Source organism: Ranitomeya imitator, chromosome 10 (assembly GCF_032444005.1).
Source record: "Ranitomeya imitator isolate aRanImi1 chromosome 10, aRanImi1.pri, whole genome shotgun sequence".
Taxonomy (NCBI): domain Eukaryota; kingdom Metazoa; phylum Chordata; class Amphibia; order Anura; family Dendrobatidae; genus Ranitomeya; species Ranitomeya imitator.
This window is the reverse complement of record NC_091291.1, coordinates 40,402,814-40,428,157: the sequence shown is the minus strand read 5'-3', so window position 1 is coordinate 40,428,157 and position 25,344 is coordinate 40,402,814. Positions and strand designations below refer to the sequence as shown.

Sequence of the window (25,344 nt, the reverse complement as noted above, 5' to 3'; positions counted from 1 at the left end):
GCACTCAGTGTCAAGCGGCAGCCGCAAAAGCAAACAACATTTTCACAGAAAAAAAAGCAGCTTTTTATCATAGGTGGTTGCTGAATCCTGCAGTAAGGTACTATGGCGGCCAGGTATTGGGAAGGATATAGCCATTTTTTTTCTGTGATGTTCAAGGTACAACAGAAAACTCCAGATGTAGAGAATGGGGAGGAGGGGGATGAAGCTGCAGTCTTTCTGCTTCAGTGAAATAGCATTGGGAGAAGGTGGCCATTATATATAGTTACATAGGTTGAAAAAAAGACTAAGGTCCATCAAATTCAACCTTTCTCCACCAATTATTACATCTGTACTCTTAAAACAATACATTGCTCATCTTATACCAGTGTTGCTATTGTGACAGTATCCATTGCAGTGTGTGATTTGTTTTCTATTTTATATGTCCCATATTTTTTGCATCCTGCCTCCCTGCTTTGCTGCTGCTGTTCACTGCTGCCATGCTACTGCCTGCCTCTCCTGCCATCCTGCTGTCTTCCCTGTCATTCTGCTGGTACAGAGGAGTATGGAGAACAAGTAGAAGGTAATAGATAAATGCAAAGGTGTTTACAGAATTTTGATCTTTATTTTCATTGATAATGATTTTTTTTTGTAAGTGCTCATTTAGAGAATGATTTAAAGGGGTTGTCCAACCTAACATGAAAAGTCTGTAGTCACTCTGTGTGACTGCAGACTTGTGAATCCTCCAGGCACACACACTGTGCGATGTTAGAATTCGCCATTCTCTGCCCCGGGAACAGAGGTCAGGTATGTGATATGCATGCTCCTGGGCTGAACCTGACTAGTGGGCACATCCTCTCTCAATACACTTGTATTGGCAAGGATACACTTACTAGTAGGTGGGGTTTACTTATGGTGAACACATATTTCATAATTTTAGGATCCACAAAAGACGACTTTTTTTGGCCAGTGGAGTCAAGTCAACCAGATCACCAAAAAGAGCCGTATTGCCCATCACTATTAGGGATAGGACTAGGATTAGGGATAGGACTAGGGTGAGAGATAGGACTAGGGTTAAGTTTAGTACTAAGGTTAGCTATAAGTCTAAGGTTAAAGTTAGGGTTAGGACTAGGGTTAGAGGTAGGGCTTGGGTGAAGTTTAGTACTAGGGTTAGAGATAAGACTAGGGTTAAAGTTAGGGCAAGGGTTAAGATTAAAGTTAGGGCTAGGGTTAGGGATAAGACTAGGGTTAGAGAAAGTTAGGGTTAGGGATAAGGCTAAGGTTAAAGTTAGGGCTAGGGTTAGGGTTAGAGATAACACTAAGGTTAAAGTTAGGGCTAGGGTTAGGGATAAGACTAGGGTTAGAGAAAGTTAGGGTTAGGGATACGGCTAAGGTTAAAGTTAGGGCTAGGGTTAGGGTTAGAGATAACACTAAGATTAAAGTTAGGGCTAGGGTTAGGGATAAGACTAGGGTTAGAGAAAGTTAGGGTTAGGGATACGGCTAAGGTTAAAGTTAGGGCTAGGGTTAGAGATAACACTAAGGTTAAAGTTAGGGCTAGGGTTAGGGATAAGACTAGGGTTAGAGAAAGTTAGGGTTAGGGATAAGGCTAAGGTTAAAGTTAGGGTTAGGGTTAGAGATAACACTAAGGTTAAAGTTAGGGTTAGGGTTAGGGTTAGGGATAGTTCTACCATTAGAAATAGGCTTAAGTTTAGGGCTAAGATAATAAAAAATTAACATTAAAAAAAAACATAAAAATGAAATAAAAAGTAAAAAACATAACAATATATAACTTTATTTTTAACATTTTATGACTAACAGCCCATGGTAGAGGGCAGAAAGTTCTTGCTCTTCCCAAGGCATTGTCAACCCACTGCAAACACACAAAACTAATATGGAGGGCAATCCGTTCAGATTTTCGCAGCACTGCTTAGTAACTTTTGCCTTTTCCCTCTGTGCTGAATTGAGCTGAAGGCAATTACACATCTTCCAAGCCAATGTGTTGACTGTGTCAGTGCATTCGTTCCCATCAAATAGCTTTACAATCCCCAGCCTCTTTCCCTCTTGCGGATGGTTTGTGGTGTGTTCAGGGTAATGAATACATGTCCTAGGATCGATGAGAAGGCCTGAAGACCCTTGTGCCTCTTACACTAATAGCTCAGTGTCCTAACCGATTTATTATAACAATTACTGTCCCTGACAGCCGACTGTAGGTGTCAAATATAAAGGTTATTCAATAGAATAAAGCAGTTATTGGAAAATCATACTGACATGATTAGCAACCACTGCACACAGCTAGAAAGTTTGCAGTCCACAGTTACTTCCTAGGTTGGAAGCTATGGTGTGAGAAGACTCTCGGCCTGCTTTGTTACAGTATCCATGGTTATCGGATCACCTGGGCAAAAAGATTCATCAAGCAGAACCTAGAAAAAAAGTTATGGGCACTTTTTACTGTTTACCCCCAAGGTGTTGACCACCATTTACAGATCCATGTCTTACTAGTTATTTTCTGTTCTTAAACACTTACTTGTGCAAAACTGATAAAACAAGAGAGCAGATTTTTTTTATAGAGCAGGAGTTGATCTGATTAATAGATATTCTTGTTGGAAAAATTGCAGTAATACTTGCATTTTATTCATTGAAATCCCTGGTATTTGTAGGCATACGAGTCCAGTGGGCGGTCCTGCTCAGTAATTGACAGTCTTCACTGTACTCTGCATGTCAATCACTAGTAAGCCCGCCCACTGGACTCGTTTGCGGACAATTAACAGGGATTCCAATGAATAAAGGACAAGTTATACTGAATCTTTTCCAACAAACCTATATATGATCCTGCTCAACTTCTTCTCTACGCGGTGTTGTCAACAGATTGAACAGCATGTCCACCATGGCAGGTTCCCTTTCATTGTTCACGTTTCTGAACAGATTATGGCTGACAATTGGGGGTCTCACATCATACTTAGCTTATATTCAAGCTTCCATAAAGTATATTTGAAGGACCCCTGTACGTACAGACTTCCGAAAAAGCCAGTCTGGGTCATACATGTTCCATCACTTGCGTATTTTTCTGCTTGGGTAACATACGGCTGTCACAGCAAAAACATAAACAGTGAGATTATGAAGCAGCTTCAATCACTGGGGATCAGTTCACAACAGAAGAGTTTGAAGACGGGGGCCACCATGTCTCTTGTGGTGCGTGCTAATTGACACCATGTTCGATGGGAAATTAAGTGATGTTAAATTGTAAAGCCAGACATCAGAGAAGAATAACACCTTCCCTACGGGCTTGTGACCGGGAGAAGATTACATCATGACTCAGCTTTCAGTGTAATGTCAAATCTCATTACTGTGCCGAATACTGTAATAATATTATATATGTTTTCTTGTTAACAGAGGAGGAGCGCCCCAGGCCAAGGTAAGCATTCTCTATCCATAGCGGCACATTAAACTGTCAGCTACTCGAGTTTCATGCTGCATATTAGATCTTGTTCATTTCAGCCCTGTCACTGGTCGGCCATAAACTGAGGGACGTTTGTAGAACATCCGTTATTATGGAAAGTTCCACAAAAAAATAAACAGTTAGCTTGAATTAGAATTTTTGAAAATATTTAGAATGTTCAGTTCTGGTGTCGACAGGATGTGTAATGTTCACTGATCGCTCCACTTACAGGTTAGGGTTAGGGTTAGCAATTTGTAGTTGGTATAATAATATTAGCAAATCCAAGAAGAAATGTAGTATATTTCTTCTGATTAGCCCACGTGCAGGGCCTTGCAGTAGCTTAGGTATCCATGGTTACCATTTGGTGAGTGACATAGCTAATCAAAAGAACTATACTATTTCTAATTTGAGGTATTTGCTGATATTATCACACCTAGTAAATATTGGGATAGGATGTTGGAAGTGGGAATGTCCCTTTAATGACCAAGATTGGCCATATAATCATGGCTTGTCTTTAAAAATCAAATGAAACAAGGCAAGACATGGCAAATTTGGTAGAAAAATAATATGTTGTAAAAATGTTATAGTAGGGATGTAGCCAGAGTGTTTGCAGGACATTTGCCACAATTGCTGGTTGCCTGGAAGGTAGGGTAAAAAAGCAGCAAGCCAAGACGGATTTGCCAGATTAGGACACCTGGATCTTTGCCCCGGTTGCAGGAAAGCTTAGTCAGTCACCAAAGTGCACCAGAAAGTTAAAGCGTTGTCTCACCAAATACATTGGCAGCATATTGCTAGCTGTCGTGGCCGCTGCTCCCTCCGCTTTTGCCGCTACTTACCTCTCCAAGCGTCGCGCTGTCGTCGCTCCTGTCGCGGTCGCTCCGGGGTCTGCTCTCCCGCTTCCTCCTCGCCACTCTGGACGCCTCGCCGCCATCTCCGCTGCTGCAGTCTCTGCCACCACTGTCCCCGGGGGTTCTGCTCTTCCTCCGTCCTCCTTTGCAGCCACTAGGGTGCCTCAGCATGGTGCACGTCCCCATTCTTTCTCCCGACCTGTGTCTGCTCCTTGCAAACCCCTTAGCTCGCGGGCGTGCGCTCTTCCCTGCAGTTAACCCCTTCAGTTTCTTCCCAGCAGCCCTTGCCTCCCAATCAGCCTTCAGCACAGGATATATCAAGCACTTCCGCCATTATGGCGATGCCTGATTATCGTGTGCATTCCATACGTGCTTCTGGCCCGTTCCCTGTTCCGTCCTGTTTATTTGGCAAAGCTTGTATTCCTGTTCCTCTCTGACACTAGCATTGCTGTTACCCTGTCCTGTGCTTTTTCCCTCTTGGTTCCAGCTGTTGCGGCATCTGGCTCCCTCGAGCCTGCTCCTCACGGTCCCTGTATAAGGGTTGTTTCCAGGTTTGCTCATCCGTTGGAGCCTCAGTGCCGTGACCCAGAGGGTCCACTCTTATTTCACGTCTTCCCGACGTCATACTAGCATTTGATGCCAGATAGGTTGGGAGGTTGAGGCATCTCCAGTGTTGGTGAGGTGGCAGTGGGGTTATTGCAGGCTGTTGATTTTCCGAAAGAGATGAGTTTTCAGGTTGTATGAAGGTTCCAAATGTGGGAGACAATCGGACGTGTTGAGGCACTGAGTTCCAGGTAATGGGGAATGTTCGGGGAAGATCTTGGAGGCGATTAAGTGAGGCACATGAGTGTGGAGAAGAGAAGGAGGTCTTGTAAGGACTGGAGAATACATGTGGGCAGGTATCAGGAGATTAGTTTGGAGATGTATGGCTTGGACAGGTTAGGAATGGTCTCGTAAGTCATTGTTAGAAATCTACACTGGACTCCTAGAGGAATTAGAAGCCAAGGAATATCAGAGGGAAGAGTAGCAAGGCAAAAGGAGGATTAATTGGGTAGCACAGTTAAGGACGGACTGGAGAAGTGGAGAGTGTTAATTCAGAGGCCAAAAAGTAGGATATTGCAGTAGTTGAGGTGGGAGATGATGAGGTCATGTACTGATAGTTTAGTAAATTCAGCTTTAAGGAAAGCACAAATTTTGGAAATATTTTTGAGTTGGAGGCGGTAAGGGCTTGGATGTGTGGTTTGAAGGACACACAATATCTTATCGGTGATAGTCCGATTACAGTCAGTACAGAAGCCCATGAAAAACAAGTGCAACTATTAGGAGATGAAGTGGCTCACACCTTTTTAGGTTCCATTATTCTTTGTTTTAGTGATAGCAGTGGGGTCAAGTAATTGGACAACGGTGGTATCCTCCGGTAATATGTCACCAATATGTTATACTACCTTCATCAACAGCAGCCACCTCCCCTGAGGATATGTCTCCTATGGAGACCCCCGATACCTCTGTCCTCTCTACCTCCTTGGCACAGTTGACTGATGATTGCCATGTGGCTTCAGCCCCACACTCACTCACTTCCCGCTTGCAGCCTTTATTTATACACTTTAGTCCTACAAGTTTCCTGGCCATTCGCTGCCATTGTCTCAATTAAATCTATAAAGATGTCGTTTCTACAACTATAATGAAAAAACTTTCTAGATTTATCTTTCGAGGACAAATGTTAACATCACCCGTTTTATGTCGTTCTTAGGCCCACGATGGCCCAGCTTGTCCCTCCAAAAATTCCAGAGGGTGAAAGAGTTGACTTTGATGTAAGTGATGTAATTCTAGTTTTCAAAAGTAAATATCTAATTATTATGTTGGACTCTCATTAAATAAAAGGGAAAGTTGTTTTTATCTCAGGAAGACATTTGATATTATAGGCAGAAGAAGACAAAGTAATGATTGTGTAAATAAGAGCTGAAATACACCCAGATATATGGATTGGCTTAAACATGAGGAAACAGGATAACACACAAATGTTTCTCTAGAGATATTATAGAATATATGAATAAAGCCACATGCTGTCATCCTTTGCTATTTCAGGATATCCATCGGAAGAGAATGGAAAAAGATCTCCTGGAACTTCAGACACTGATAGATGTTCACTTTGAACAACGTAAAAAGGAGGAAGAAGAATTAATTGGCCTAAAGGGTAGAATCGTATGTATATTATTATATACCTAATATGAAATATACATCAAAAGTACATAATATTCTTTTGACTGAACAAAGAAAATTGCTCACGGTCTGGGGCCTGGACATCTACAGAAAACACCATTAGGTTTACTTCAAGGAAATCTACCATTAAGATCCAACCAAATAAACTGTATATATGCAGGACTTTCAAATGTAAATCCATTGACCTCTTTATATTGTCTATGTGTTGATGTAATCCTAAGAAATTAGTGGTTTTATACATATGCAAATGAGGTGTTAAGTGCTCTAGGTGTGACAAAGCACTTAAGGAGCCAAAGCCTCCTGAGATTGTTTCCCCACCTAGCAATAGCCTCTTTAACTTGATTGACATGTTGTTAGGGCTAGCGGAATGCACCGAGTAAATGTAGATGTTTTATTGAAATTGATGCGTTCGCAGCCCGGGGTCTACCGTGCAGGAGAACCTGCTGCTAGCAAACGGCGGAACTATATGGCGGTATGAACTAACTCTGGTATTTCACAGAGTAGTCGTGAAAGCAAAGCACTGCGCCCTGTTAGACTTCACAGAGGCACAGGCTAACTGCCCAACAGAGAGCAGTCAGTGGTCACGCATGCACACAAAACTCCTCGCCGGAGGTGCCAGCATTCTAGGGGCTTATTTCAGCCAGGTCCCTGAAAACATACACACACAATCTCCTTGCCGGAGGTGCCAGCATTCTAGGGGATTATTTCAGCCGGGTCCCTGAACACAAACTTAAATGACCACAATGGCGCAAAGTACATAACATAGAAAGATACTAGCGCATGACCGTGCAGCCATGCGTGCCTTAAATAGTTGCAGCACATACAGGACCTTCCTAGAAGGACCAATGAGAGGCTGCCACAGAGCCTGAGCACCTACAGGACCTTCCTGAAGGACCAATGGCTTTAGCTGCAGTATCTGAACATGTGACCCTCGATCTCCACTGAGAGATCTTACTCTGGGCATGCTCAGAACGAGAAAAGCAGGACTTAGTCCCAGAAGCGTCTGCTCGCCGCTGCCCAGCACTGACTTCAATGGCAAAAGCAGGAAAAGCAGCAGAAACTCTTTGTACAGAGTCAGACTGAGCGAGACGCTGGGACTGACGTCTCCGCTAAGCAGGCTCCACTGCGGCAGGAGAAGAATGGGAGACCGCAGCAGAGATGGCCTGAGATTCCCCCTGTGCAGAGGTGGGAACTCGACCCCTAACACATGTGACATCAGATGCCAGAGAAGGAAATCAGATGGTGAGCTATCAATCAAAATAAAGGGGCTAGTTCTGAGTGGGGAACCTGGTCACTAGTGATGATCAAGCATGCTTGGATAAGGTGTTATCTGAGCATGCTCGTGCTTAATCAAGTTTTTTCGGCATGTGCCAATACTATGCTTGAGTCCCCGTGGCTGCATTTCTCACAGCTGTACGACAGCCACGAGTCATGCAGGGATTGTCTAACGAACAGGAAACCCTGGATGTGTAGTGGCTGTCAAACAGCTGTGTGACATGCAGCCATGGCGACTCGAGCATATTTTTCGAGCACTCCGAATTGCTAGATCAGCACTCGAGCATGTTCGGATAACGATTTATCCAAGCACATTCTCTTATCACTACTGGTCACCTTAAGTGCTGAGTCTCACCCTTAGCACTTACTTACTAATTTGCAATGCAGCAACAGATAAAAGAAATAAAGGTGCTGATGGATTTAAAGGTTTTTATGCCCGTAGATGAGTTTTTAGGGCGTTAATCCTACGACAAATTTCCTTTAAAGATTTTTGTTTATATAAATCTCTGATACAATGTAGTAGAAAAATGACATTCCTGTAACAACGATCTATAGGCCACGGCAAAGGGTTTGGGGTTTGTATGTTTTTATTTTTATTTTTAGGTATTACATAGAGATCTGGTCACTGTTTATTCAACGTCATAAATGTACCAATGGTTAGTTTGCACAGAGGTGTGGGCTACTCTTCACTATCGAAAGAAATACACAAAGTACCAAAGAAAAAAGCTCTCTAGTGTTTGCCGAGCCAATAAATTAGACATAAGTGCATGTATTGACAAGTAAAAGCCAGATAATACCATGTGCGCTGCCCCCACCCTGCGGGATTATTAGCACAGTGATGGACGGCTCAGATGTGGGTGTATGTGCGGCACACAATGACACACAATACACCAGCAAATTACCCTGGGAGAGGTTACACTTGTAATGGATTTACAATAAACTGGCTTCAAACAAGCCACTGCTGGCATTTAATGGTATAGCAATTAATTCACAGGTTTTATATCTAGCCAAGTTTCATAAAGGGCCACCTCTAATATTACAGAAAGTCTATCCCTGAACGACTAGATTTTTTTCCTACATAGTACTATTTAACCGCTTACCACATTAGGACATAAATAAATGTCCTGTGCAGAGGTCCGCAAGTGTGGAGGGGGCGCGGGAGCAGGGCATGCTCAGTAGTGATGAATAAACATGCTCGATAAGCTGTTATCCGAGCATGCTCGTGTGCTAACCGAGTGTATTTGGTGTGCTCAGAAAATATGTGTTAGTCCCCGCAGAATTTCGACAGCTGCAACACATGCAGGGATTGCCTAATAAATAGGAAATACCTGCATGTGTTGCGGTTGTCCAACAGCCGCGAGACCTGCAGCTGCGGGGACTAGAACATTTTTCGAGCACATAAAAGTCACTCGGTTAGCATACAAGCATGCTCACATTCGAACACGCCGAAGTCGCTCGGTTAGCACTCGAGCATGCTCCGGTTCAACATGCCAAAGTCACTCGGTTAGCATACAAGCATGCTCGGATTCGAATACGCCAAAGTCGCTCGGTTAGCATACAAGCATGCTCGGATTCGAATACGCCAAAGTCGCTCGGTTAGCACTCGAGCATGCTCCGATTCAACATGCCAAAGTCGCTCGGTTAGCATGCAAGCATGCTCGGATTCAAACACGCCGAAGTCGCTCGGTTAGCATACATGCATGCAAGGATTCGAATACGCCAAAGTCGCTCGATTAGCACTCGAGCATGCTCGGATTCAAACATGTCAAAGTCGCTCGGTTAGCACACAAGCATACTCGGATTTAAACATGCCAAAGTCGCTCGGTTAGCACACGAGCATGCTCCGATTCAACATGCCAAAGTCGCTTGGTTAGCACACGAACATGCTCAGATTTGAACACGCCAAAGTCGCTCGGTTAGCACACGAGCATGCTCCAATTTGAACATGCCAAAGTCGCTCGGTTAGCACACAAGCATTTTCCAACTCAACATGTCAAAGTTGCTCGGTTAGCACACGAGCATACTCGGATTCGAACACGCCAAAGTCGCTTAGTTAGCACACAAGAATGCTTGGATTCGAACACACCAAAGTCACTTGGTTAGCACTCGAGCATGCTCGGATTCGAACACGCCAAAGTCGCTCAGTTAGCACACGAACATGCTCCGATTTGAACACGCCAAAGTCGATCGGTTAGCACACGAGCATGCTCGAATTGGAACACGCCAAAGTCACTCGGTTAGCACACGAGCATGCTCCGATTCAACATGCCAAAGATGCTCGGTTAGCACACAAACATGCTCGGATCCGAACATGCCAAAGTCGCTCGGTTAGCACACGAGTATGCTTGGATTCGAACATGCCAAAGTTGCTCGGTTAGCACACGAGCATGCTCCGATTCAACATGCCAAAGATGCTCGGTTAGCACACGAGCATGCTCGGATTCGAACACACCAAAGTTGCTCGGTTAGCACACAAGCTTGCTTGGATTCGAGCATACCAAAGTAATTCAGTTAGCACACGAGCATGCTCGGATTCAAACACGCTAAAGTCACTCGGTTACCAGGCGAACATGCTTGGATTCAAGCACGCCGAAGTCACTTGGTCAGCACATGAGCATGCTCGGATAACGCCTTATCCAAGCACGTTCGTTCACCACTAGTGGTCAGAGCTGAGCTGTTAACCATTTACATGCAGCGGCTTTTAAACAGAGTGTTTGCCAGGGCATGCATGCATCGGCTCTCATTGGTCCCACGTAAGAGAGAACCGATGGGTTGGAGGTAGCTGCCATCTTGGTTCTTCTGTGAAGCCCAACCACAGGCTAAGCTCCATAGAAGACCATGATATTTCCAATATACTGCAATGCTGTGGTAGTGCAATATAATGAGGCTAAAAAAATTATGTAAAAAAAAGGTTTAAAAATGATAAAATTCTAAATAGAAAAATTCAAATCACTCCTCCTTTTCCCTGTTTAAAATACAGAAGGAAAAAATAAAAAATAATTCCTATTTCTTTGTCTGTATAACTCCAATCTATCAAACTAGTAAATTAATCAATCCACATGGTAAACACCAGAAAGAGGAAAAGAAAATGAAAAGTTCAGAATTGCTTTTTTGGTCACCTCCCCTACCTAAAATAAAAAGCAATACAAAGAAGTTAATACATTATAGTTACCCTAAAAACAAGCCCTTACACAGCCTTACAAAATCTGTGCAGAATTCTCCATCTGATCTTTATTCTCAGAGGAAATAAACATTGCGAGAGATTTGCTTATGAATTCTTCCCATCTGCCTATAGAATATGCATGCATGCTCAGCTGAGCGTGGATTTGTTTGGAGAAGAAGGGGCAGGAGGAATAGTTGTCACCCACTGAGCTTTAGGCCCACTGATATTGAGGGTGTATGACCTTTACTTCTTTTATTTGGGGCGAGATAGAAACTCAGCATTAGGCCACGTTCACACGTTCAGTATTTGATGTAGGAATTCACTCGTTCTGGTATGCATTAGGTCCACAGGCAATGCAGTTTGGGTCCAAACATGTGCAGTTTTTATTGCTTTCCACTGGTTGCACAGCACCAAAACCAGAAAAATCTTAAACATAAATCCCTAGCCTTGTCCAGGCATAGACTAAACAATATCGACCCTGACCACTTCAGACACCGCTGAGCTAGTCACAGTTCGGTCAGACAAAGCCTCTATTGTCAATAGAAACCACAGATTCTTGCGATTTGGTGCACACAGCCTAAACAGACTCTTTTTTCTCCCTTCAACTTCAAGACACATCCAGTCTGGTCAGCCTCACCAGCTGACTAACTTAGATGAACACCTAGCCTGTTTATATGCTGAGATAGCCAGCTGCACTAATTGTATTATTGTATTATTGTGTTTCTTCAGGAACACCGCAGATCTGAACGGGCAGAGCAACAGCGTTTCAGGACTGAAAAGGAGCGGGAGAGACAAGCCAGAATGGCGGTAAGTAAACTACAGTTTATCTAGTGACTGTCCTTCTAAGTATTACAGTTATATGAAAAAGTTTGGGCACTTCTATTAATCTTCAGCTTAATGTTTTATAAAAAATTGTTTTTTTTGCAACAGCTATTTCAGTTTCATATATCTAATAACTGTTGGACACAGTAATGTTTCTGCCTTGAAATGAGGTTTATTGTACTAACAGAAAATGTGCAATCTGCATTCAAACAGAATTTGACAGGTGCATAAGTATGAGCACCCTTATCATTTTCTTGTTTTAAATACTCCTACCTACTTTTTACTGACTTACTAAAGCACTTTTTTTGGTTTTCTAACCTCACTGAGCTTTGAACTTCATAGCCAGGTGTATGCAATCATGAGAAAAGCTACTTAAAGTGGCCACTTGCAAGTTGTTCTCCTGTTTGAATCTCCTCTGAAGAGTGGCATCATGGGCTCCTCAAAACAACTGTCTAATGATCTAAAAACAAAGATTATTCAACATAGTTGTTCAGGGGAAGGATACAAAAAGCTGTCTCAGAGATTTAACCTGTCAATTTCCACTAAGAGGAACATAGTAAGGAAATGGAAGAACACAGGTACAGTTCTTGTTAAGGCCAGAAGTGGCAGGCCAAGAAAAACATCAGAAAGGCAGAGAAGAAGAATGGTGAGATCAGTCAAGGACAATCCTCAGACCACCTCCAGAGAGCTGCAGCATCAACTTGCTGCAGATGGTGTCACTGTGCATCGGTCAACTATACAACGCACTTTGCACAAGGAGAAGCTGTATGGGAGAGTGATGCGAAAGAAGCCGCTTCTGCAAGCACGCCACAAACAGAGTCGGCTGAGGTATGCAAAAGCACATTTGGAGAAGCCAATTTCTTTTTGGAAGAAGGTCCTGTGGACTGATGAAACCAAGATTGAGTTGTTTGGTCATACAAAAAGGCGTTATGCATGGCAGCCAAAAAACACAGCATTCCAAGAAAAACACTTGCTACCCACAGTAAAATTTGGTGGAGGTTCCATCATGCTTTGGGGCTGTGTGGCCAATGCCGGCACCGGGAATCTTGTTAAAGTTGAGGGACGCATGGATTCCTCTCAGTATCAGCAGATTCTTGACAATAATGTTCATGAATCAGTGACAAAGTTGAAGTTACGCAGGGGATGGATCTTTCAGCAAGACAATGATCCAAAACACCGCTCCTAATCTACTCAGGCATTCATGCAGAGGAACAATTACTGTTCTGGAATGTATATGCTAGCCACCTTAGGGAGAGACCCAAGTTGGGCTAAATGTAGCGGGACGAAAGAGACCGAAAAGCCCTCTACTTAAAGGAAATACATAGTGGATGCTTTCCTGAAACGAAAAGTCCTTGCAAGCAGCATAATACAAAGAATAGCAGGTTTACCCAGAATCCTTTGCAGTAGGCGGAGCTATGCAAATCATCTCTTTCCACCCCAGTCTAATCCACAGCGCTTGGAACCGCCAAGCGTGCAATGCTGCGGATTAGTTTCTAAATTTACCCAACTTGGGTCTCTCCCTAAGGTGGCTAGCATATATATATCGCTTGCTCACCGAGCCCCACTCCATACAGCCAACCAATTCCAGCCCTGTGCTGATGAGGGCCTAAAGCCCGAAACACGTGTCCACAGGTAGGAATTGGTTGGCTGTGTAAATTTAGAAACTAATCCGCAGCATTGCACGCTTGGCGGTTCCAAGCGCTGTGGATTAGACTGGGGTGGAAAGAGATGATTTGCATAGCTCCGCCTACTGCAAAGGATTCTGGGTAAACCTGCTATTCTTTGTATTATGCTGCTTGCAAGTACTTTCCGTTTCAGGAAAGCATCCACTATGTTCTGGAATGGCCATCGCAGTCCCCAGACCTGAATATCATTGAACATCTGTGGGATCATTTGAAGAGAGCTGTCCATGTTCGGCGACCATCAAACTTAACTAAACTGGAATTGTTTTGTAAAGAGGAATGGTCAAAAATACCTTCATCCAGGATCCAGGAACTCATTAAAAGCTACAGGAAGCGACTAGAGGTTATTATTTTTGCAAAAGGAGGATCTACTAAATATTAATGTCACTTTTCTGGTGGGGTGCCCATACTTATGCACCTTTTGTTTGAATGCAGATTGCACATTTTCTGTTAGTACAATAAACCTCATTTCAAGGCAGAAACATTACTATGTCCAACAGTTATTAGATATATGAAACTGAAATAGCTGTTGCCAAAAAAAACAATTTTTATAAAACATTAAGCTTAAGATTAATAGGGGTGCCCAAACTTTTTCATATAACTGTATCTCATACATCAATAATGCACATGAAAATAAACAACTTTGTAATATATCTTATCAGAAAAATCTGCTTCTTTCTCCTCCTAGACTGATATTTCTCAATTCAGTGGTAAAACCTCTATTCTGTAGACAGAGGTTCCCATTATTGAGAAAGGAGAAGGCAGTTGGTGCTTATAAAGGTCTATGAAGAAGTGAATGGGGAGAAGCTAGGCGCAGTTACAGTTCAATGTAGAACTTTACGAGCACCAACTGTCATCTATTATCTAAGTATTGTAAAAATCTGTCTTTACCAAAAACAGATTTTATTCGTGAATTGAGAATTTTGAGATGGAATGATCAGTCCAGGAGAAGAAAGAAGCAGATTTCTACGATAAGATAAATTACAATGTTTTTTATTTTCATCTGTGCTACTGATTTCTGAAATAAAAATAGCGGTTCCTCTTTATCTATAATTGGTCTTATTATAAAAGTTGAGGCAATGCTGACAGCAACCAAATAGATTAAGGAAGTGATTGGTCAACACAGAATGTTGTGACTTTGGCCAAACAATATTTTATTATTTCACTCCATTAAAACAAACAGAAATATTATGTATCAAGTGTGCAGCTTGCATCCCATCATCCCTTTATGATGAGTAGGGCTCACCAGCCGTGTTCAGGATAGAGCAGTTTTACTTCTCGGAATCGATGTCTGTGACCTGTTCTTTTTTCTCATGGGTTCTGCTCCCGTTTTTAGCTACAGCTAAGTAGTTAACAGAAGTGAACTTAAAAGCACGATCTTTCCGAAGCCTGTGGCAATCTGACTGTAGATTTTCATCGTAGGTGATTTACTCCACTATTACATATAAAGCTCAGAGGTCGTGAGATCTGACAAGTGACCGCGAAAAGGAAACATTTGGACATGAGCCACATTTCTCCATTTCCTATAGTGCCACTCAGTATGGTAGACGTTCAATCTTGTGGACAAATCTTAAAGAGTGTTACGTTTTTGGTACCACTCCTGGGTTGCATTATGGTAGGATAGGCGTCATACTTTTCACTTTGATCAGGTCCCTATTTTATTTCAGTTGCACAAAGACTCGGGTTACTGAGATCTTTTTTTTTTAAATTGTAGAATAATAAAGTTTCTGCTAATACACACAATGGAAATGTGGTTCTTCATAGGAAGAAAAAATGAGAAAAGAAGAGGAGGAGGCTAAAAAACGTGCTGATGATGATGCCAAGAAGAAAAAAGTTCTCTCCAACATGGGAGCCCAGTTTGGGGGTTATCTCATGAAGGTAAGTCATCATCGTGGCCAAGTATATTTTCATTTTAAAGATATAGTTTGCCTCCCTGGACATGCACTCACATATGGATTATGTGTAGATTTTTGTAGGTAATCGACCTAATTTTTATTTTTTAGGCGGAGCAGAAGAGAGGGAAGAGACAGACCGGTCGTGAAATGAAGAGAAAGATTCTAGCGGAGCGGCACAAACCTTTATGCATTGAGAGCATGAATGAAAACCAGCTAAGGTACAGTCACAGATAGGAATTGAGAACATGAATGAAAACCAGCTAAGGTACAGCCGCAGATAGGAATCGTGAACATGAATGAAAACCAGCTAAGGTACAGTCATAGATAGGAATTGAGAACATGAATGAAAAGCAGCTAAGGTAAAGTCACAGATATGAATCGTGAACGTGAATGAAAACCAGCTAAGGTACAGCCATAGATAGGAATTGAGAACATGAATGAAAACCAGCTAAGGTACAACTGCAGATAGGAATCGAGACCATGAATGAAAACCAGCTAAGGTACAGCTGCAGATAGAAATCGTGAACATGAATGAAAACCATCTAAGGTACAGTCGCAGATAGGAATTGAGAACATGAATGAAAACCAGCTAAGGTAAAGTCACAGATAGGAATCGAGAACATGAATGAAAACCAGCTAAGGTACAGCTGCAGATAGGAATCGTGAATGTGAATGAAAACCAGCTAAGGTACAGTCATAGATAGGAATCGAGAACATGAATGAAAACCAGCTAAGGTACAGCTGCAGATAGGAATCGTGAACGTGAATGAAAACCAGCTAAGGTACAGTCGCAGATAGGAATCGAAAACATGAATGAAAACCAGCTAAGGTACAGTCATAGATAGGAATCGAGAACATGAATGAAAACCAGCTAAGGTACAGTCGCAGATAGGAATCGAGAACATGAATGAAAACCAGCTAAGGTAGAGCTGCAGATAGGAATAGTGAACGTGAATGAAAACCAGCTAAGGTAAAGTCACAGATAGGAATTGTGAACGTGAATGAAAACCAGCTAAGGTAAAGTCACAGATAGGAATCGTGAACGTGAATGAAAACCAGCTAAGGTACAGTCGCAGATAGGAATAGTGAACATGAATGAAAACCAGCTAAGGTAAAGTCACAGATAGGAATCGTGAACGTGAATGAAAACCATCTAAGGTACAGTCATAGATAGGAATCGAGAACATGAATGAAAACCAGCTAAGGTACAGTCGCAGATAGGAATCGAGAACATGAATGAAAACCAGCTAAGGTACAGCTGCAGATAGGAATCGTGAACGTAAATGAAAACCAGCTAAGGTACAACCATAGATAGGAATCGAGAACATGAATGAAAACCAGCTAAGGTACAGTCGCAGATAGGAATCAAGAACATGAAGGAAAACCAGCTAAGGTACAGTTGCAGATAGGATCACGGCAAAATAAAGAATAAATATTTATCATCTCAATTTGTGCCACAGTCAGGGATGGATAAAGGGATATACGGGCTCCAGAGTCACAATTGGCCCTGTAGGATATTATAAAAGGTTTGCAATTATGGAGTTGGAGAAATAAGTTGGTTGCAAAAATCTATGTATCATCTATGGGTCCAATGTTGAATCTTCACTGCTGTTCCCACTGTTTATTAAAGTTTGCAGTGCCGATGTCACCTTGACAGTGCTGAAGGCAATAACTGAGCTCAGTGACTCTGAGCAGCCCTTGCTGTCAACTAGAAAACCTCCTTTCTAAATACTCTCCATTAGAGATTTCCTACCATTTTTCTGCTGCACAGTCTCTGTAACTCCTTCCTATAGCTAAGCGCTTTGCATAAAACATACAAATTTGTCAGAGCTCCTGGTCCTGATGGTTTTCTCGGCTCCCCCCTTTCTTTTCTCAGTGTTACAGATAACCAGAGAGAAGGTGTTGTACACAAACCTGATTCATGAAAGGAAGCAGGCAGCAGAATACTGGATAGACACAGAATTCACATCCAGCCTACATTACTGGGAGGGAAATTCAAAGCTCGCCCCCAGCATGTATTACAGGGAGGGACACTCTTACAAGAGAAAAATGTAACAGACGGATCAGGCTGCAAAATTGCATATCGGAGAGTCTAAAATGAATAAAAGAAAACACAATGAAACATATTGCAATTTTAATAACTAAAGAAAATCATTAAAATAAGTGAAAATCATTTTTTCTATGTCAAATGTTTTCATAGCCTTTATAGGGAACCTGTTGGGTGATTCATGATGTCCATGCTGTCCAAGTGGCATGAGAGTAGCCAGATATAGTATTCCCTGAAACGCTCCGGTGTTTTAGAGACATTATACTTTGAAGATCTGACTATCACTGGAAAATTTACTTTAAAGACTAGGCTGGCTCTTCCCAGCGCTGCTAGAGACAATCGACAGATCTATCCCCGTCAATCACCTGCAGCAGCGCTGGGAATAGCCGGCCTTGGGGCAGAGTTGGACTACTCTTGTCTCCGGCAATGGTTCAAGGCTGAATCTTCAAAGTATTCTTTCTTCAAACCTATATGGAAACCTTCCGCTATAGAAATCCCTAATAATAATGGGTCAATGTGTAATTTATTGTACACAGGGAGAAAGCTAAAGAGCTCACAGACTGGATGCATCAGCTGGAGTCCGAAAAGTTTGATCTCATGGAGAAAATGAAAACGCAAAAATATGAGGTATTGTATAGAAGCGACACATGCAGAATACATATACGGTATGTCTATATATAATTCTACAATTCTCACTACTTTTCTTTTAGATTAACGTCCTTTACAACCGTATAAGCCATGCACAGAAATTGTAAGTATCTTCTTCCCTCGAATTTTACACAACTTGATCTCATTTGATAAATAGTCAAATTGCAAATCCCTATATTTAAAAAATGTTGTTGTTTAATCCCGAAAATGTATTCGAAAATGCCGTCCACTAGGTGACTCCTTACTATGCAACCCTCTGTTTGCTGCCTGTTGTCAAGTGTAATCCATTCTAGCAGAAAGACACCAAACGGACGGCAGGAGGGGGGACGGGGCTTTGTCTCTGCTTCTTCTACCCCCTCCCACCCCCACCCCACCCCCTGCTGTCATACTGTTGGGCTTTAAAAGGAACCTACCAAATAAAATAAAAAAATACCTGCAAATTTACTGGTAACTAGCAGGTAAATAGTGTTTAAATGATGAGAATCTAAATTTGCCAATAAGATGCTGCTTTACTGGAGCAGCAGCTACAGGGAGAAAATGACGACGTTCTATTCTCCCTGCAGCCGCTCACTTGCAGTCTTTGGGGCAGTAACCACTCTCCTCCTTTACATTAAATCATACAGAGTGTTCATGTTAAGGGTGATACAAGAATCTACCTAAACACAAATAAACAGTGATACTTAAAGGGAACCTGTCACCTGAATTTGGCGGGACTGGTTTTGGGTCATATGGGCGGAGTTTTCGGGTGTTTGATTCACCCTTTCCTTACCCGCTGGCTGCATGCTGGCTGCAATATTGGATTGAAGTTCATTCTCTGTCCTCTATAGTACACGCCTGCACAAGGCAAGATTGCTTTGCGCAGACGTGTACTATGGAGGACAGAGAATGAACGTCAATCCAATATTGCAGCCAGCATGCAGCCAGCGGGTAAGGAAAGGGTGAATCAAACACCCGAAAACTCCGCCCATATGACCCAAAACCAGTCCCGCCAAATTCAGGTGACAGAGTCCCTTTAATAATGTGGGACTTTAGAAGTGCACAGATGTTATGTTCTAAAGAAGGGGACATTGGGTAAAGTTTAAAGCCTCCAAACTGCGGCAATTTACACAGGATTTGGGGATTCCTGCATCTTATCAATAAGAAACCAAACCAATTAGTTGTTGGCTAATACAGGATCCTGAAGCCAAAGAACACGACCAAATGCTTATCACAACGTTCCTTGTTAGTAGATCTGCCCCATAATTACGGACATATGTGAATGTTGTTCTCTATTACACACAAAGGTGGATACTGTGACCATCTGATATTATATGTGACGACTATAGATATTATTATTTGTGAACTTACTCATTTATTGGCGCTGTAGTTAGCAGCTACAAAAGACAGGAAAATGTTTTTATTGGGTTTTTACGGATGAATGTCATCTACTTTTCACCTTGCATTTATGCCCCTATTAACGTTCTCTCGTTTTCAAACAATTCAAGGTTTTTATTTTTCTATATAATTTAAGATAACTGTTCATACTTTGTAAAAATCCCCAAGCTCTCTTGATTCTGCCACTTTTTTTCCTTTTTGTTCTGCCTTGTTCCATTGCAGAGATATTCACATTTGTTGCTGTTGGAGCGCAGTATGTGAAATCTCTGCTTGTAGTGCAACAGGACGTTTCTTCAGAGTCTTATTTGATTGCGTAGGCTTTAATCTCTTTCCTCACCAGACACTGACAATCACAGTTTGGCAGCATCTCAGAGATGTGATTGGCAACATTTGAGAGGGAGGGGTGAAAGCATACCACCCAGAGAAGACTCTGAAGAAACGCCCGGTTGCCGTACAAGCAGAGATTCCAGAAGCAACAAATGTGAATATCTCTGCAATGGAGCGACGCAGAGCAAAATGGAAAAGAGCTGCAGAATCAGTGGAGCTCAGGGAATTTAACTACAATACATTTTATTTCAGCAAATTACATTTTTTTATTACCATTTAAAAGAAATCATTTAGCTTGCTCAGCCAACATCTCTCTCTATTTTCCCCACACACATGCATGCTCACCCGATCATTGATATGTTTTCAATAGGGAGAGGGGAGAAATTAAATTTGCCTACCCTCCCCGGGTCTAGCACTGAGCTTGCCTTGATCTCCATAGTTTGACTGCAGCGGTGCCGTCACATCAACAGCACTGCAGCCAATAATTTTTTTTTTGTTGTTCTTTATCCCTTAGCAAAAAAGGAGCCGGAAAAGGCCGTGTAGGTGGTCGCTGGAAGTAAAGGTCCAATATGGCAATTGTGCACAACGCTGGGAGTTATTGTATTCAGGAATACATCCTGTGCTCTACATCTCATGTTCTGTCTGGAGAAGATGATAATCCGAGCACAATGTCACCCCGTTGCTTCTATGATGGGAGCCAAATGCATTGTCAGCAACTGTCTGCAGACTTCTATATTCTTTCAGGCCAACAACCACAGAAATGTCCCTTGCTGAATAAAATAACCGTGCAAAAACATCTGTCTGATTTCTTAAGTTTTGCATGTCTAAAAAATGTATCTCTTATTTATGGTTTCCCATAACAATCTGAGAAACCGAAGTGTGATTTATGGTCGTTGTGGTCGTCCTACTCACTGATGGGTCAGATGAAGCTGATGAATCATTGAAGGAGCCGACATAAGGTGTAAGGTTGAACAACGTGGGAAATTGCACTGGACCCCAATTTCCAAACTCTGGAGGACAGGAGCCAAGGAGCAAAGTGAGTAATGTGAGAACATAAGTAGCATGGTATGGGTAAGTAACTCTGGAGGACAGGAGCCCAGGAGCAAAGTGAGTAATGTGAGAACATAAGTAGCATGGGATGGGTAAGTAACTCTGGAGGACAGGAGCCCAGGAGCAAAGTGAGTGATGTGAGAACATAAGTAGCATGGTATGGGTAAGTAACTCTGGAGGACAGGAGCACAGGAGCAAAGTGAGCGATGTGAGAACATAAGTAGCATGGTATGGGTATGTAACTCTGGAGGACAGGAGCCCAGGAGCAAAGTGAGTAATGTGAGAACATAAGTAGCATGGTATGGGTATGTAACTCAGGAGGACAGGAGCCCAGGAGCAAAGTGAGTGATTTGAGAACATAAGTAGCATGGTATGGGTAAGTAGCACTGGAGGACAGGAGCCCAGGAGCAAAGTGAGTAATGTGAGAACATAAGTAGCATGGTATGGGTATGTAACTCTGGAGGACAGGAGCCCAGGAGCAAAGTGAGTAATGTGAGAACATAAGTAGCATGGTATGGGCATGTAACTCTGGAGGACAGGAGCCCAGGAGCAAAGTGAGTGATGTGAGAACATAAGTAGCATGGTATGGGTAAGTAACTCTGGAGGACAGAAGCCCAGGAGCAAAGTGAGTAATGTGAGAACATAAGTAGCATGGTATGGGTATGTAACTCTGGAGGACAGGAGCCCAGGAGCAAAGTGAGTAATGTGAGAACATAAGTAGCATGGTATGGGTATGTAACTCTGGAGGACAGGAGCCAAGGAGCAAAGTGAGTGATGTGAGAACATAAGTAGCATGGTATGGGTATGTAACTCTGGAGGACAGGAGCCCAGGAGCAAAGTGAGTGATGTGAGAACATAAGTAGCATGGTATGGGTATGTAACTCTGGAGGACAGGAGCCCAGGAGCAAAGTGAGTAATGTGAGAACATAAGTAGCATGGTATGGGTATGTAACTCTGGAGGACAGGAGCCCAGGAGCAAAGTGAGTGATGTGAGAACATAAGTAGCATGGTATGGGTATGTAACTGTGGAGGACAAGAGCCCAGGAGCAAAGTGAGTGATGTGAGAACATAAGTAGCATGGTATGGGTATGTAACTCTGGAGGACAGGAGCCCAGGAGCAAAGTGAGTGATGTGAGAACATAAGTAGCATGGTATGGGTATGTAACTCTGGAGGACAGGAGCCCAGGAGCAAAGTGAGTGATGTGAGAACATAAGTAGCATGGTATGGGTATGTAACTCTGGAGGACAGGAGCCCAGGAGCAAAGTGAGTGATGTGAGAACATAAGTAGCATGGTAGGGTAAGGAAAATATTCGCAAAGATTTAATATGAGAAATTTAAGAAAGATCAGTGGGATATGCATGTCTTTACTGAGTAGTCATGACACAGGTAGATTCCTTTCCTGCTGACAATCCCTGGCTTTCTAGTGAGCAATCAACATCTTCGGTGTTCTGAACCACAAGCAGAAGTTCATTGTCTGTTCAGATCAGTCAACGGCGACCTGAAGTTCAGCTTCTTACATTTTCTTTTCCTTTCTTGGAAGCCACTTCATGCCTCCTCTACGCTCTACTCACATCCGCGAATCACCGTAGTAGTAATCGTGTGTAGGAACTGTCTATGTACAGTGCCTTGCGAAAGTATTCGGCCCCCTGGAACTTTTCAACCTTTTCCCACATATCATGCTTCAAAGAAAAAGATACCAAATGTAAATTTTGGTGAAGAATCAACAACAAGTGGGACACAATTGTGAAGTTGAATGAAATTTATTGGTTATTTTAAATGTTTGTGGAAAATTAAAAACTGAAAAGTGGGGCGTGCAATATTATTCGGCCCCTTTAACTTAATACTTTGTTGCGCCACCTTTTGCTGCGGTTACAACTGCAAGTCGTTGGGGTTTGTCTCTATCAGTTTTGTACATGGAGACACTGAAATTCTTGCCCATTCTTCCTTGGCAAACAGCTCGAGCTCAGTGAGGTTTGATGGAGATCATTTGTGAACAGCAGTTTTCAGCTCTTTCCACAGATTCTCGATTGGATTGAGGTCTGGACTGTGACTTGGCCATTCTAACACCTGGATACATTTATTTGTGAACCATTCCACTGTAGATTTTGCTTTATGTTTGGGATCATTGTCTTGTTGGAAGACAAATCTCCGTCCCAGTCTCAGGTCTTTTGCAGACTCCAACAGGTTTTCTTCAAGAATGGTCCTGTATTTGGCTCCATCCATCTTCCCATCAATTTTAACCATCTTCCCTGTCCCTGCTGAAGAAAAGCAGGCCCAAACCATGATGCTGCCACCACCATGTGTGACAGTGGGGATGGTGTATTCAGGGTGATGAGCTGTGTTGCCTTTACGCCAAACATATCGTTTGGCATTGTTGCCAAAAAGTTCGACTTTGGTTTCATCTGACCAGAGCACCTTCTTCCACATGTTTGGTGTCTCCCAGGTGGCTTGTTGCAAACTTTAAATGACACTTTTTATGAATATATTTGAGAAATGGCTTTCTTCTTGCCACTCTTCCATAAAGGCCAGATTTGTGCAGTGTATGACTGATTGTTGTCCTATGGACAGACTGTCCCACCTCAGCTGTAGATCTCTGCAGTTCATCCAGAGTGGTCATGGGCCTCTTGGCTGCATCTCTGATCAGTCTTCTCCTTGTTTGAGATGGAAGTTTAGAGGGACGGCCGGGTCTTGGTAGATCTGCAGTGGTATGATACTCCTTCCATTTCAATATGATTGCTTGCACAGTGCTCCTTGGGATGTTTAAAGTTTTGGAAATCATTTTGTATCCAAATCCGGCTTTAAACTTCTCCACAACAGTATCACGGACCTGCCTGTTGTGTTCCTTGGTCTTCATGATGCTCTCTGGGCTTCAAGCAGAACCCTGAGACTATCACAGAGCAGGTGCATTTATACGGAGACTTGATTAGACACAGGTGGATTATATTTATCATCATTAGGCATTTAGGACAACATTGGATCATTCAGAGATCCACAATGATCTTCTGGAGTGAGTTTGCTGCACTGAAATGAAAGGGGCCGAATAATATTGCACACCCCACTTTTCAGTTTTTGATTTTCCACAAAAATTTAAAATAACCAATAAATTTCGTTCAACTTCACAAATGTGTTCCACTTGTTGTTGATTCTTCACCACTTTACATTTGGTATCTTTATGTTTGAAGCATGATATGTGGGAAAAGGTTGAAAAGTTCCAGTAAGCCGAATACTTTCGCAAAGCACTGTAACTTTGGATAAGAACTCATAACAAGGTGCACATTGAGAGGATAAATGGTGCACTCAGCTAGCTCCACCACAATCAGTAGACTCAGGTAACTGTGTTATAACCAGCGTAGCAGCTTTACATATCCTTGTATTGTTTGCAAAAGCAGAACAGTGCAGCCAGAAAGAATATGTGTTCTTTGTGATCTGGGTCATTTTTTAGATCGTTAATACCTTGGAAACTCCTCCTTATGTGACTAGTCCTCCAAAAGAAAACCCCTCCTTAGGCTACTTTCACACTTACGTTTTTGTGAACACGTCGCAATGCGTCATTCTGTGAAAAAAAACGCATCCGGCAAAGTTGCCTGCAGGATGCGTTTTTTTCACATAGACTTGTATTACCGACGCATCGCGGCGCATGGACACTCATTCCATACGTCGTGCACTGGATGCGTCGGTATTTGGCGGGCCGTCGTAGCGAAAAAAACGTTCAAGGGATCGTTTTTTCGTACATCATGTCCTGCATTTTTTACTGCGCATGCGCGGCCGTAACTCCTCCCTCTCCTCCCTGGGACTTTACTATGGGCAGCGGACGCGTTGAAACACTGTGTCCGCTGCCCAAAAAAAACTCCAGCGACGGCCGCGTACCGACGGAAGTCTGAAAGAAGCCTAAAATGACTAGTCCTCCAACTAAGGGAAATCTCCTCCTTAAAGGGAACCTGTCACCCCAAAATCGAAGATGAGCTAAGACCACTAGCATCAGAGGCTTACCTACAGTATTCTGTAATGCTGTAGATAAGCCCCCGATGTATCCTGAAAGATGAGAAAAACAGGTTATATTATACTCACCCAGGGGCGGTCTCACTGCGGTTCGAGTCCGATGGGCGTCGCGGTCCGGCCCAGGGCCTCCCATCTTCTTACGATGACATCCTCTTCTTGTCTTCACGCTGTGGCTCCGGCGCAGGCATACTTTGTCTGCCCTGTTAAGGGCAGAGCAAAGTACTGCAGTGTGCAGGCGCTGGGCCTCTCTGACCTTTCCCGGTGCCTGTGCACTGCAGTACTTTCCTCTGCCCTCAACAGGGCAAAGTACGCCTGTGCAGGAGCTGCAGCGTGAAGACAAGAAGAGGACGTTATCCTATGAAGATGGGAGGCCCCGGACCGGACCGCGACGCCCATCAGACCGGACTGCAGCGGGACCGCCCCTGGGTGAGTATAATATAACCTGTTTTTCTTACCTTTCAGATTACATCGGGGGCTTATCTACAGCATTTAGAATGCTGTAGATAAGCCCCTGATGCCGGTGGGCTTACCACATCTTCCATTTTGAGGGTGACAGGTTCCCTTTAAATGACTAGTTCTCC

The 25,344-nt window shown here is 42.9% G+C and overlaps 1 protein-coding gene across 1 annotated transcript; it reads left to right on the top strand.

Moving 5' to 3' along the window:
- Window positions 1-539: 539 nt before the first annotated feature.
- TNNT1 (troponin T1, slow skeletal type) lies at window positions 540-20,507 on the top strand. The gene is made up of 10 exons (XM_069741221.1): window positions 540-559; window positions 3,367-3,388; window positions 6,011-6,071; window positions 6,346-6,462; window positions 11,648-11,725; window positions 15,187-15,300; window positions 15,426-15,535; window positions 17,901-17,991; window positions 18,075-18,115; window positions 20,228-20,507. Exons 3-10 carry the CDS (start codon window positions 6,018-6,020, stop codon window positions 20,271-20,273), a joined length of 651 nt encoding a protein of 216 aa, XP_069597322.1. The 5' UTR covers window positions 540-559; window positions 3,367-3,388; window positions 6,011-6,017; the 3' UTR covers window positions 20,274-20,507.
- The last annotated feature ends 4,837 nt before the right edge of the window (window positions 20,508-25,344 follow it).

Coding starts and splice junctions, on each gene's coding strand:
- TNNT1 (XM_069741221.1), top strand. CDS start 6,018: ATGGCCCAGCTTGTCCCTCCAAAAATTCCAGAGGGTGAAAGAGTTGAC. Junction 6,463..11,647: donor TTGGCCTAAAGGGTAGAATC/GTATGTATATTA, acceptor GTGTTTCTTCAG/GAACACCGCAGATCTGAACG. Junction 18,116..20,227: donor ATAAGCCATGCACAGAAATT/GTAAGTATCTTC, acceptor TTTATCCCTTAG/CAAAAAAGGAGCCGGAAAAG.